The 14,043-nt window shown below is 61.4% G+C and overlaps 1 protein-coding gene across 1 annotated transcript in view; it reads left to right on the top strand.

Annotated features, from left to right (window-relative positions):
* The window catches only part of SND1 (staphylococcal nuclease and tudor domain containing 1), a 144,919-nt gene that overhangs the window by 13,095 nt on the left and 117,781 nt on the right, over window positions 1-14,043 (top strand). The window contains exons 6-10 of the mRNA XM_065839275.2: window positions 78-169; window positions 1,849-2,007; window positions 2,374-2,480; window positions 2,745-2,835; window positions 9,567-9,680. Of these exons, the coding sequence (XP_065695347.1) occupies window positions 78-169; window positions 1,849-2,007; window positions 2,374-2,480; window positions 2,745-2,835; window positions 9,567-9,680 (563 nt within the window). The remainder of the gene's footprint in view (window positions 1-77; window positions 170-1,848; window positions 2,008-2,373; window positions 2,481-2,744; window positions 2,836-9,566; window positions 9,681-14,043) is intronic.

Here is a 14,043-nt window from a genome sequence, read left to right as displayed (position 1 = left end):
GCTGTTCCCGGCACAGAGCCGCTCTGGCTCCCACCGAACCCCCCGCAGTGGGACCAACCTCTGCTTTTGCTCCGCAGCCATCATAGAGCACGTGCGGGACGGCAGCGTGGTCAGAGCCCTCCTGCTCCCCGATTACTACCTGGTCACCGTCATGCTCTCGGGGATCAAGGTGAGGTTTGGCAGCTGTCCTTGCAGCAGGTTTCGCCTTGAATTTCCACCATCATTCGCTGTGTGTCCTCCTCAGTGCCATTCGGCACTGGGGTGAGTGTGCAGAGCTTATCACAGAATCACAGCTGGTTTGTGTTGCAGGGACCTTAAAGCTCCCCCAGCCCCCCTGCCATGACAGGGACATCTTCAGCAGCTCAGGGTGCTCAGAGCCCCGTCCAGCCTGGCCTGGGATGTCTCCAGGGATGGTTCAGCCACCACCTCTCTGGGAACCTGGGCCAGGCTCTCACCACCCTCAGGGACAACAATTCCTTCCTCATGTCCAGCCTGGATCTCCCTCCTTTAGTTTAAAACCACCCCAACTTGTCCTGTCACAACAGGCCCTGCTCTAAAGTCTGTCCCCATCTTTCTTATGGGCTCCTTTAAATCCAGAAAGGCCACTCTAAGGTCTCCCTGGAGCTTCTCTTTTCCAGCTGAACACCCCAGCTCTCTCACCTGTCCCCAGCAGAGCTGCTCCAGCCTCGGGTCATTGCTGGGGCTCCTCTGGCCCCTCTCCAGCAGCTCCATGTGTGTCCTGTGCTGAGGACCCAGAGCTGGACCAGCACTGCAGGGTGGTCTCACAGAGCGGCACAGAGGGGCAGGATCCCCCCAAACCTGCTGCCCATGCTGCTGGTGACACAGCCCAAGATACGATTGGCTTCTGGGCTACAAGTGCATGTTGACGGATCATGTCCCATCTTGCACCTCAAGTCCTCTCCTGGGGCTGCTCCCCGTCCGTGCATCCCCAACCTGGACTGGTATCGGGGGTTGCCCCAACACGCGTACAGGACCTTGCACTTGGCCTTGCTGAACAGCCTGAGGTTCCCATGGTCGCACCTCTCCATCCTGCCCAGGTCCCTCTGGTTCTGGATGGATCCCTTCCCTCGGGAGTGTCACCTGCACCTCTCAGCTTGGTGTCACCTGCACACTTGCTGAGGGTGCACTCAGTCCCACTGTCTGTGTCATTGATGAAGACGTTAAACAGTACTGGTCCCAGTATGGACCCCTGAGGGACACCACTTGTCACTGGTGTCCATCCAGACATTGTGCCATTGACCACGACCCTCTGAGTGAGACCATCCAGCCAATTCCTCATCTACCGAACGGTTCACCCATCAAATCTATACCTCTCTAATGTATAGAGAAGGATTTTTTAGGAGACTGTACCAAAAGCTTTACAGAAGCCCAGACAGATGCCATCTGTCACTCTTCCTTTGTCCCCTGGCACCCAGACCTGCCCACTGCCTCCTGTTCTCCAGCTGAACCCCCAGGTCCCTCAGCCGCTCCCGTCACACTTGTGCTCCAGCCCCTCCCCAGCTCCATTCCCTTCTCTCCACTCGTTCCAGCACCTCAAGCTCTTTCTTGGCGTGAGGGGCCCAGAACTGCCCCCAGGATTGGGGGTTTGGCCTCTCCAGGTCCCAGCACAGGGACGGTCACTGCGCTGGTCCCGCTGGCCACACCAGTGCTGATGCTCATGTTCCACCTGGCCCCAGTTGGATGCGTGCAGTGCAGGATTACACTGGGAGCTGCTCTCCGTTCCCAGTTTGCTCCCGGCTGTGTTTGCTGGGGCAGGTAGGGGGCTGTGTCAGTGCAATACGACACGAAAGCCTCGGTGTGCCCTGACTGTCCCCTCCTCTGCCGCAGTGCCCCACGTTCAAGCGGGAGGCGGATGCCACCGAGGTCCCCGAGCCGTTTGCAGCCGAAGCCAAATTCTTCACGGAGTCGCGGCTGCTGCAGAGGGACGTGCAGATCGTCCTGGAGAGCTGCCACAACCAGAACATCCTGGGCACCATCCTGCACCCGGCAAGTGGGGCATGGGCTGGGAGGGGGTCCCAGCGGGCTGTCACACTCTTGGTCATCCCTTGGTGGAGATGCTGAAGGTGGCTGCAAGGTCCAGGTGCCTTTGGTGGGGGCTGAGGGCAACTGGGAATCATGGGCTCTTCACTGGTGGATGTGGGAGCCCACAGTACATGTGAGCAGCCCCGTGGGTATCGCTGGGGTGGTGTCTGGTAGCCCTGGGGACACCAGGCGCTGTAGCCAGGCCTTGCGGGGGTTTTGGGGAGCTGTGACATCCGAGGGGCTGGGCAGGGCAGGTGTGGTCCCCGCTTGCAGCAGGGGGTGCAGGGCTTGGTGTTGATGCCACGTCCTGAGCGTGTCCCTTCCCGGCAGAACGGGAACATCACGGAGCTCCTGCTGAAGGAGGGCTTCGCCCGCTGCGTGGACTGGTCCATCGCCGTCTACACCCGCGGCGCCGACAAGCTGCGCGCGGCCGAAAGGTGGGTCGGGCACCGGGAGCCGCGGGGCTGGGGTGGGCACGGCGTGCTGGGGTGGGCACGGCGTGCTGGGCTGACTCCAGCCCCCCATCCCCGTTTGGGCGCCCCCGGTGCTCTCTGCATGGGAGGAGGATGCGATCTGTCCTTGAAAGGCTGTGCCAGCCCCACCGCCTCTGCCAGCGCTTTGCTGGATGATTTATCGCGTGGCACATCCGTCCCTGCGGGGACACCGGCCCGGCGTCACGCCTGTGTGTCCCCCCTTGCCAGGTTCGCCAAAGAGCGCAAGTTGAGGATCTGGAGGGACTACGTGGCCCCCACGGCAAACCTGGATCAGAAGGACAAGCAGTTTGTAGCCAAGGTGAGTGGCGAGCAGGGGATGGCACAGATAGGGGAGGGGATAGAGCTGTGTGGGGGCAGATGCGGTGTGCCCGACTGTCCTTGCTGGTCTGTACATGCATTTGGAGAAACCCTGGAGGCTTTTGACACTCCATCCTGGGCTGTGTCACCAGCCCCATGGGCAGCAGGTTTGGGGGATCCTGCCCCTCTGCCCCGCTCTGCTGAGACCCCCCTGCAGTGCTGGTCCAGCTCTGGGTCCTCAGCACAGGACACGCACGGACCTGCTGGAGAGGGGCCAGAGGAGCCCCAACAGTGTTTGTGTCCCTGTCACACGGTTCTGTGCCTCCCCCTGTGCTGGCACGAGTCAGGGAGCGGGGCCGAGGCGCAAGGGAGGATACAGCAGCCCCATGTAACAGCACACGAACACTGCAGGATGGGGAAGAGCGGCTGGAAGTGCCTGTTGGAAAAGGAGCTGGGGGTGTTGGTGCCAGCAGCTGAACATGAGCCAGCGTGTGCCCAGGTGGCCAAGAGGCCACAGCATCCTGGCTGGGACCAGCACTGGTGTGGCCAGCAGGCCCAGGGCAGTGACCGAACCTGTGCTGGGACCTGGGGAGGCCAAACCGCCAATCCTGGGGGCAGTGCTGGGCCCCTCACGCCAAGAAAGGCCTTGAGGTGCTGGAGCGAGTGGGGAGAAGGGAACGGAGCTGGGGAGGGGCTGGAGCACAAGTGTGATGGGAGCGGCTGAGGGACCTGGGGGGTTCAGCTGGAGAACAGGAGCTGAGGGGAGACCTTCTGATCTCTGAACTGCCTGAAAGGAGCTTGGAGCCAGGGGGGTCGGGCTCTGCTCCCCAGGAACAAGCGCCAGGAGCAGAGGAAACGGCCTCAAGTTGCGCCAGGGGAGGTTGAGGTTGGATGTGGGAACAATTTCTTCCCCAAAGGGCTGTGGGGCATTGGAACAGGCTGCCCAGGGCAGTGCTGGAGTCACCATCCCTGGAGGGCTGGACAGACGGACAGGAGGTTCTCAGGACATGGGGCAGTGCTGGGGTGGGTTATGGTTGGACTCCATGACCTGGAGGGGCTTTTCCAACCCAAACGATTCTCCCATTCCATGTGAGGACATGTCCCAGGGGGCTGTCCCTGTGGAGCAGCGTCCCACCGGGGCAGGGCTGGCTGCGGTGATGTGCAGTGGGGTGCAGTGGACTGGGGGGACCGGGCACAGCTCAGGGGGACACCCCACTAGATGGTGCTGCCGGCTCGCCTGGCGCAGCAGCCGAGGGCTTGGGTTCCCTGGCTTCCTGGGAAATGTGCAGCAGCCGGATTTCTTGGAAAGTCAGATTAACCCCTGCGCTGCCCCTCGCCCCCGCGTCAGATCCTGCCCTGCTGGATCCGTCCTGCTGCTTCAGCCCTGCTCCTTCCATCCTTCCCTTTCCCCTGCCCCTTCCCTGCTCCTTCGCTCCTTGCCTTGGGCCACCAGCTGCAGCAGCAGCCTCAGCGCTCGGGGATGATCAGGTGCTGTGTCCCTGGCTCCGGGCAGCAGCTCCTGCCCTGTGGGGTGAGGCTGGGGAGGTGCTGCTGGTGCTTTAATTCTGAGACGTCGCGCCCACCCTTCTGTGCAACCAGCCCCTTGTCAGCTCAGGCCTGGCCGATGGTAGCGACCGTCCCCAAAAATGTCCCACCAGTGTCCCCAAAAACATCCCTGGGTGGTGAGGGTTTGCTGGGCTTTTCCTCTTGGTATGGCCTGTGTACCAAACCTGGGGGTCTCCAAGGGGTGAAGGACCGCATGTGCTCCCTCCCCAAGACACTGCAATGAGAAATAACCCCCGGCAAACGTCCCCACGGGGATGGTGATGGCTGTGCCAAGGCGCTGGCGTGTGGGAACTGCTGGCAGGAGCTGCCGGCGCGGGGACCGTGAGTCAGGCTGCGCTCAGCGGTTGCCGAGGGGGCGGTGGGATGCTCTGCCATCGTGGTGGGGTGCTCTGCCATCATGCCGGGGTGCTCTACCATCATGGCAGGATGTTCTGCCATCGTGCCGGGGTGCTCTACCATCATGGCAGGATGCTCTACCATCGTGCTGGGGTGCTCTACCATCGTGGCAGGATGCTCTGCCATCGTGGCAGGATGTTCTGCCATTGTGCCGGGGTGCTCTACCATCATGGCAGGATGCTCTACCATCGTGCTGGGGTGCTCTACCATCGTGCCGGGGTGCTCTGCCATCGTGGCAGGATGCTCTGCCATCGTGCCGGGGTGCTCTACCATCGTGGCAGGATGCTCTGCCATCGTGGCAGGATGCTCTACCATCGTGCCGGGGTGCTCTGCCATCGTGGCAGGATGCTCTGCCATCGTGGCAGGATGCTCTCCCATCGTACCGGGGTGCTCTGCCATCGTGGCATGGTGCTCTGCCATCGTGGCATGGTGCTCTGCCATTGTGCCGGGGTGCTCTACCATCGTGGCAGGATGCTCTGCCATCGTGCCGGGGTGCTCTACCATCGTGGCAGGATGCTCTGCCATTGTGCCGGGGTGCTCTACCATCGTGGCAGGATGCTCTACCATCGTGGCATGGTGCTCTACCATCGTGGCAGGATGCTCTGCCATTGTGCCGGGGTGCTCTACCATCGTGGCAGGATGCTCTGCCATTGCCTCGGCGCTTGATGCTTTGACAAAGAGCCACCGTGCCGGCTGGGACGCTGTGACCAGCAGTCGCTCCTCCTGAGCCCCTGGCCAGGAGCAAAGGGACCCACTTTCATAGACGCTTTTCCACCAAACTTTATTCATGATAACCAAGGAGCATCACCAAATATACCCCCCTAACTTCATCCCTGCATCAGCATTGTGCCCTTAGCACAAAGTCTCCTTTCTTTTAATTCCAGCTTGAGTATCAATCACTGTAGCAGTTTCACCTGTGTTGAAGTTCTTATTAATGAGTATACTCGCTTCTAAATATTCTCTTTAAATTGGCTTCTAAATATTCTCTTTAAATTGCTAAAAGCAATTTAAATACCCTGCGAAACGGAGGCTCTAAAATTTCATCCCAGTGGGCATGTGAGCGTTGAACGTAAATTTGTGGAGGATGTTATTAAAACCCAGACAAAAGCCGCTATTTGCGATCAGGCATCACCCTTCGGTAATAGCAGCTGTGTGTCCGCGCTGTTAGTGGTTGGACGCGATCTTAAAGGTCTTTTCCAATCAAAACGGTTTTATGGTTCGATGGGTTTGGGGCTCAGCGGCGTCTCCGGCGCAGTTCGGTGGCCCCGGCTCTGCAGCGAGTGCCCCGCTCACAGAATTCCTCCGCTTTTGGTTAAAAGTCACTCTTTCCGCAGAGCCGTGCAAATCAGCACTTACGGAGCCGGCAGCCAAACCCCCGGGTGCCGCCGCTTTGGCCGCGTCAACTTCGCTTCTTTTTCCCCGTCCCGGGAATTGGAAGTGACAGGGAAAATCAGGACAAATGCCCACGCGCCTCCGAGCGCCGGTGCTGAACCCAGAGCTGGGGACGCGCCTGGGGACCCCGCGTGTCCCCCAGCACCCTGCGCGGGGTCCCAGCACCCAACGGCTCCGGCGCCGCGGCCGCCTCCGCGCTCGGCACGACGCCGAGGTGCCGGTTTGCGGTGGCAGAGCTGACGTAGGAGCTGCTGGGGGGAGGAGGAGGAGGAGGAAGATCCCAACCTGTTTTTGCACTGGCGAGCAACCGTGCCAAATCGGCTCTGGCTAATTTAGGATCCAGTTGGCGCGGCGGTCAGCTGCCGCTGCTCGGAGGGGCTGGGGGAGAAATGAAGGCTTGGCCTCGATTGTGGGTTTGATGCGGCGAGAAGAAAGGAGCAGAATGGAAGCGCAAAGAGGCTGGAGGCTCTTTCCTGAATTCCCTGCGTCAGCTCGTCTTCGAGCACCGGGAATTTGGGCCGGCGCCGCTCGGAGCTGCGCACGTGGCGCTGAGAGCCGTCCCCTGCCAAAAGCTGTTTGTAACGTGGTTGTGTACGTGGGCTCGGGGGCTGCAGGGCAGGATCGGCCCCCGGGCTCGGGGGGGATGTCGGGGGGCAGGATCGGCCCCTGGGCTCAGGGGGATGTTAGGGGGCAGGATCGGCCCCCAGGCTCGGGGGGATTTCAGGGGGCAGGATCGGCCCCTGGGCTCAGGGGGATGTCAGGGGGCAGGATCGGCCCCTGGGCTCAGCGGGGACGTCGGGGGGCAGGATCGACTCCCGGGCTCGGGGGGATTTTGGGGGGCAGGATCGGCCCCTGGGCTCGAGGGGACGTCAGGGGGCAGGATTGGCCCCCGGGCTCAGGGGGGGTGTCGGGGGGCAGGATTGGCCCCCGGGCTTGGGAGGATGTCGGGGGGCAGGATCGGCCCCCAGGCTCGGGGGGATTTCGGGGGGCAGGATCGGCCCCTGGGCTCAAGGGGGATGTCAGGGGGCAGGATCAGCCCCTGGGCTCAGGGGGGATGTCACGGGGCAGGATCGACCCCTGGGCTTGGGGGGATGTCGGGGGGCAGGATCAGCCCCTAGGCTCGGGGGGGATGTCGGGGGGCAGGATCGGCCCCTGGGCTTGGGGGGATGTCGGGGGGCAGGATCGGCCCCTAGGCTTGGGGGGATGTCGGGGGGCAGGATCGGCCCCTAGGCTCGGGGGGGATGTTGGGGGGCAGGATCGACCCCTGGGCTTGGGGGGATGTCGGGGGGCAGGATCAGCCCCTAGGCTCGGGGGGGATGTCGGGGGGCAGGATCGACCCCTGGGCTTGGGGGGATGTCGGGGGGCAGGATCGACCCCTGGGCTTGGGGGGATGTCGGGCAGGATCAGCCCCTGGGTCGGGGGGATGTTGGGGGGCAGGATCGGCCCCCGGGCTTGGGGGCAGGTTGGGGAGCAGGATTGGCCCCTGGGCTCGGGGGATTGTAGGGGGGCAGAGCAGCGCCGGGTGCGCTGGGTCCCTGGGCAGCCCCCTGGCCGCATCCAGGCTTGCTGGGGGCTGAGCGCCGCTCGGCAGGAGGGGGCGGCTGGGGATGAGCTGTGCCGCTGGCTTTTTTATTTTCTTATATATATATACGTATATATCTATCTTCTTTTTCTCTCCCCTTTGCAAAGCGTGTGGAGCCAAGCCATCTCAGCTCTCGGTGGGATCTGCCAGCTCCAGCTCGGGAGCTGTTCTCTGGCTGAGCTGAGCGCCGGGCCTTGCCAAAACCCCTCCTAAAACAGTTTTCCTGCTTGAGGGGGGGCAGCACCAGCCCCTCTCTCAGTGCTGGGGATGCTGAGCTCCAGCTCTCTGGGTTCCCCAAGTACCACCGTCCCTGTCCCAGCAGCTCAGGGTGCAGGAGGTCGCTCCTGGCTTTGGGGGCACCCCCTGTGCCTGCACCCCCTCCCAGGACAGCTAATGAGGGCAGCTCGCAGGGCACGGTGGCACCTGGGGAATTGTCCCCAGGGTCCCCTGTGAACACCCAGGGGAGCTGCGGGGGCAAAGCTGGTGGCGGGGACAGGGACACGGGGCGAGCAGAGCCCGGGGGTGAGAAGTTGGGAGGTTTCTGTGGCCGCGGTGCCGGAGCACGCAGGCTCTGCAGGGAGATTGGAAACAGGAAACAAAAATCCTTTCAATCCCTTTATCTAAGCGCCTTTCTGAGGCAGGTGAGGCCACAATAAATATTGGATAAAGGAAGAGCCGGCCCCAGCGAGCTGAGGAATTGTCAGCAAGAAAAATGGCCCGGCTGTGTGGGCTGCGCTGAGGAGGTGGCTCTGCTGCCGCTGTCACCCCTGTCACTGCGCCCTCCTCCTGCCCGCGGGGTCCCTGGGGATGGGGGCTGAAAAATGTAATGAAATAGAACAAGAGCAAGTGTAGAGTCTGGAATCTGGGCAGGAACAACCCCAGGTTCCAGTGTAAGTTGGGGAATGAGCTGTTAGAGAGCAGTGTAGGGGAAAGGGAGCTGGGGGTCCTGGGGACAGCAGGGTGACCATGAGCCAGCACTGGGCCCTTGTGGCCAGGAAGCCAATGGGACCTGGGGTGGGTTAGAAGGGGGTGGTCAGTAGGTCAGAGAGGTTCTCCTGCCCCTCTGCTCTGCCCTGGGGAGACCACACCTGGAATGTTGTGTCCAGTTGTGGCCCCTCAGCTCCAGAAGGACAGGGAACTGCTGGAGAGAGTCCAGCGCAGCCACCAAGATGCTGGAGGGAGTGGAGCATCTCCCGTGTGAGGAAAGGCTGAGGGAGCTGGGGCTCTGGAGCTGGAGAAGAGGAGACTGAGGGGGGACCTCATTCATGGGGATCAATATGGAAAGGGGCAGTGTCAGGAGGATGGAGCCAGGCTCTGCTGGGTGACAACCAGTGACAGGACAAGGGGCAATGGGTGCAAACTGGAACACAGGAGGTTCCACTTGAATATGAGAAGCAACTTGTTGGGGGTGAGGGTGGCAGAGCCCATCACACTTGTGCTCCAGCCCCTCACCAGCTCCCTTCCCTTCTGTCCACTTGCTCCAGCACCTCAAACTCTCTCCTTTTGTGAGCTCCTTGGGCTTGGAAAGCAGGACTGTGGATGTTCCAGCAGGTTGTGTTGGCTCCAGTGAGGAACAGGCTGCCCAGGGGGGTTGTGGAGTCTCCTTCTCTGCAGACTTTCAAACCCGCCTGGACCCCTTCCTGTGGAACCTCAGCTGGGTGTTCCTGCTCCATGGGGGGATTGCACTGGATGAGCTTTCCAGGTCCCTTCCAGTCCCTGACACTCTGTGTGACCCGGCACCCAGGGCTGGCGCTGCCGCAGTCCCGGTGCTCACCTCGGCCTCTCTCCCTCCCCAGGTGATGCAGGTGCTGAACGCCGACGCCATCGTGGTGAAGCTGAACTCGGGGGACCACAAAACCATTCACCTCTCCAGCATCCGACCCCCGCGGCTGGAAGGGGACAGCATGCAGGTGACCGTGGGGACATGCCGCGCGGTGAGATGGGGGGTTCTGCTCCACACCTCCCCCTTGGGGAGTGATTGAGCGTGCACTTTGGCTGCAGCGAGACCGATGCTTCCTCGGCCCTGCCTCAGTTTCCCTTTTGTATCGTCGGCACCATTGTGGTTCTGAGCGCCGGGGGGCTGGGTGAGCCCCGTTTGCAGGATGTGGGGCTATGGGGCGAGTTGTGAATGGACAGCAGGGTCCGGCTGCTCCGCACCCTCGGGTGCTTTACGTTGGTGCTTTGCTGTTCCTCTGCTCTGCCCATCACCGGGGCAGAACCAGGCGGCTGCGGGGATGCTGGAGACGGTGCAAAACGTGTAAAACCCTCTGGTTTTTATTTTCCTGTGTACGAGGTGCTGGGCTGAGCATCTCTGCCCTCCGTGTGGTGCTGGCTGGGGTCGGGGAGCGGTTCCCTCCTTCCCGTGTCTGGGAGGAGCGGGACCCTCCATCCTCTGCCTCTCAGGGATGCTGGGTCTGACTCGTATGACCTGCAGCCTCAGATCTGATGGGGAATTTGCAGACGCTGAAGCCGTCGGCAGACGCCACTTTGTTCCCACACAGTCCGGGCTCCGTTGACCTCGTCACAGCATCTCACAAGCCGGCGACGCTCTGCACCTCGAGCCCCGCGCTCGGTGACATGAAAGCGCCCCAAATAAGCTCTGCCGCGTGGCTGCTGGTCACACGCCACATCCCCTCCACCCCCCGCAAAGCCCCAGTTTGCTCCCCGTGCCCGGTTTGCTCCCCGTGCCCTTCTTTTGGCGCGGAGCCGGCGGCGGCAGGGACACAGGAGCCCGGCACTGCGCGGCCTCCCCTGGCACCAACCCATCCAAACCCATCCGAGAGCTCCCTGGGGCAGGGATTTATCTGCCGGCTGCTTTTTGCTTGCTTTCCCCCCGATGGTTGATGCACTCGAGAGCTGCCGAGGCCCCGCCGCGCACCCGCGTGGTTCTGAGCAAACCCTCATCCAGCCCGCTGGAGATGAGGGAGGAGGGCTTCCCAAACGCAGCCGACCTTCCCCCGGGATTATGTAAAACGCGCCTTTTGCGGGGCTGTTTTCCCCCCGCTGGTGTGCGCAGGGCAGAGCCCGGGTCGCCGCGGGAACGGCGCTTTGGCAGTTCCTCCCTCCCGGGATGCCGCCTTGTTTTGCACACGCTGAATTATGAATAACTCCCCAGATGAGCCTGTTCCTCCCGCTGTTTCTCTGCACTCCGGGGAGGGCGAAGAGCGGCTGTGAAGCGGCCACCGGTGCTGATGGGGGGGTCCTGCCCCGGCCTGCCCCACCGGCACCGTGCGGCGCTGCGGGAGGAGCGCGGTTTCTTGGCGGTCTCCAAGGAGACTGCGGAAAGGCGGCCGCCCCCCCGCCGCGCTGCCGCCTCCCCGGCAAAATCCTTGGCAGCCGCGGCCCCGGTGCGCGGGCGGTCGCCTTTCCCTTGCCTGCCGGGAGCTGCCGGGCTCGCCGCCGGCATCGCCGCCGCGCACGGTGCTGCCGGGGATGCCCCGAGTGTGGGCTGGTCCCCAATGAGTCTGGGGTCCGGCTGCGGGTGTCCCCGCACCCCGACATCGCCAGATCGCAGCCGAGGTGCTGGTTGGTGCCCGGCTTCTTGTGTACGGAGTGTGCTCGGTGTCTGGAATCGTCTGCAGGTTTGGGTCACATCCAGGGTTTGCAGGCGCCGGGTGCTGCTGCCAGACCCTCCGGTGACGTGGAGTTACCCGTGCCCGTGAGCGCGGCCTGGCCAGCGCCACCCCGGGACATCCAGCACCGCTGCGGAGCAAGAGCTGCTTCCATCTGCCTCCTCTGCTTCCAGCTTCCTCCTTTAATCTTCTTCCTCTCATTCCGTCTTCCTCCTCTCCTTCCATATCCTTCTCCTTCCATCTTCCTCCTCTCCTTCATCTTCCTCCTCTCTTTCTGTCTTCCTCATCTTCCTCCTCTCCTTCCATCATCTTCCTCCTCTCCTTCCATCATCTTCCTCCTCTCCTTCCATCATCTTCCTCCTCTCCTTCCATCATCTTCCTCCTCTCCTTCCATCATCTTCCTCCTCTCCTTCCATCATCTTCCTCTCCTTCCCTCTTCCTCCTCTCCTTCCCTCTTCCTCCTCTCCTTCCCTCTTCCTCCTCTCCTTCCCTCTTCCTCCTCTCCTTCCCTCTTCCTCCTCTCCTTCTGTCTTCCTCTTCTGTCTTTTCTTCCATCTTCCTCCTCTCCTTCCATCATCTTCCTCCTCTCCTTCCATCATCTTCCTCCTCTCCTTCCATCATCTTCCTCCTCTCCTTCCATCATCTTCCTCCTCTCCTTCCATCATCATCTTCCTCTCCTTCCCTCTTCCTCCTCTCCTTCCCTCTTCCTCCTCTCCTTCCCTCTTCCTCCTCTCCTTCCCTCTTCCTCCTCTCCTTCCCTCTTCCTCCTCTCTTTCTGTCTTCCTCTTCTTCTGTCTTTTCTTCCATCTTCCTCCTCTCCTTCCATCATCTTCCTCCTCTCCTTCCATCATCTTCCTCCTCTCCTTCCATCATCTTCCTCCTCTCCTTCCATCATCTTCCTCCTCTCCTTCCATCATCTTCCTCCTCTCCTTCCATCATCTTCCTCCTCTCCTTCCATCATCTTCCTCCTCTCCTTCCATCATCTTCCTCCTCTCCTTCCATCATCTTCCTCCTCTCCTTCCATCATCTTCCTCCTCTCCTTCCATTTTTCTCTTCTCCTTCATCTTCCTCCTCTCCTTCCACCTTCCTCCTTCCATCTTCTTCCTCCCCTTCCTCTTCCCGCACTGCACGGGGGCGAGTTTGGCCACCCCAGCTTGTGGGTGCCCCACTTAAACCCCATTTTTCTTTCCGGGTTTTACCCACTTTAGACCCTTCTGTATTTTTACCCCTTGCTCTGCTTATGCGGTTGCTTCATTACCTGTAAATGCAATTAATGAAACGTTGGCCCCCCTCCCCTTCCAGATCATTGACCAATTGACCAAAAAAGCCCCAACCAAAGCAACCAGGCACCTTGTCAGCTGGCTGCCCCGCTCCCCCAGCCCTCGGTGCTTTGCTGTCTATAGGGGGATGATTTCGGGACTGGATCCAGCCCCGCCGTAGTAGGTATCACGTAGATATCGCAGCTCGGCCGGGGAGATCCATCTCCACCCCGCCGAGCGCAAATTGGTCCCAAGGCACCTGACAGAGCCGATGGGAAATGACAAACTGAAAATTCGGCGTCGTAAAGCTCTGCGGCTTTTCATCTCCCGCCTTCATCACCCGGCGCGAAATGAATGCGGAGAGCGGGAGCGGGGAGCGTTTCATCTCTCCATCGCTCCTCTCTGTCGAGGAACGTAATGCGTTCAGATGAGGACGCGTCCCCCGCTGCTGCCGTGGGGGATGTTGGAGCTGATAGGAAAGATGGGGACAGACTTTAGAGCAGGGCCTGTTGTGACAGGACAAGGGGTGATGGTTTAAACTAAAGGAGGGAGATTCAGGCTGGACATGAGGAAGGAATTGTTGTCCTGAGGGTGGTGAGAGCCTGGCCCAGGTTCCCAGAGAGGTGGTGGATGAACCATCCCTGGAGACATCCCAGGCCAGGCTGGACGGGGCTCTGAGCACCCTGAGCTGCTGAAGATGTCCCTGTCATGGCAGGGGGCTGGGGGAGCTTTAAGGTCCCTTCAACCCAAACCAGCAGTGATTCTGTGAAACTGCCTGGTCCGTCTCTCCCCAGGCAGGAGCCAGGGCTGGTTTCTGCCTCATTTAAACCCGCAGCTTTGAAATACAAGCTCGTTTTGCAGCGGGACCTAATTTCACAGCTGTGCTCCACATCTGGGGCTCCAGACATTTGGGTGCTCCAGTCTTTGGGGTGAGCGAGGTGCCCCTGAGCACCCTGGCTGGCACCAGCACTGGTGTGGCCAGCAGGCCCAGGGCAGTGACCGTCCCTGTGCTGGGACCTGGGGAGCCCAAACCACCAATCCTGGGGGCAGTGCTGGGCCCCTCATGCCAAGAAAGAGCTTGAGGTGCTGGAGCGAGTGGGGAGAAGGGAATGGAGCTGGTGAGGGGCTGGAGCACAAGTGTGATGGGAGCGGCTGAGGGACCTGGGGGTTCAGCTGGAGAACAGGAGCTGAGGGGAGACCTTCTGATCTCTGAACTGCCTGAAAGGAGCTTGGAGCCAGGGGGGTCGGGCTCTGCTCCCCAGGAACAAGCGCCAGGAGCAGAGGAAACGGCCTCAAGTTGCCCAGGGGAGGTTGAGGTTGGATGTGGGAACAATTTCTTCCCCAAAGGGCTGTGGGGCATTGGAACAGGCTGCCCAGGGCAGTGCTGGAGTCACCATCCCTGGAGGGCTGGACAGACAGACAGGAGGTTCTCAGGACACGGG

This window comes from Patagioenas fasciata, chromosome 1 (assembly GCF_037038585.1).
Source record: "Patagioenas fasciata isolate bPatFas1 chromosome 1, bPatFas1.hap1, whole genome shotgun sequence".
Classification (NCBI taxonomy): Eukaryota; Metazoa; Chordata; class Aves; order Columbiformes; family Columbidae; genus Patagioenas; species Patagioenas fasciata.
The sequence above is the reverse complement of the archived record's forward strand: the minus strand, read 5'-3'. Positions and strand labels throughout refer to the sequence as shown.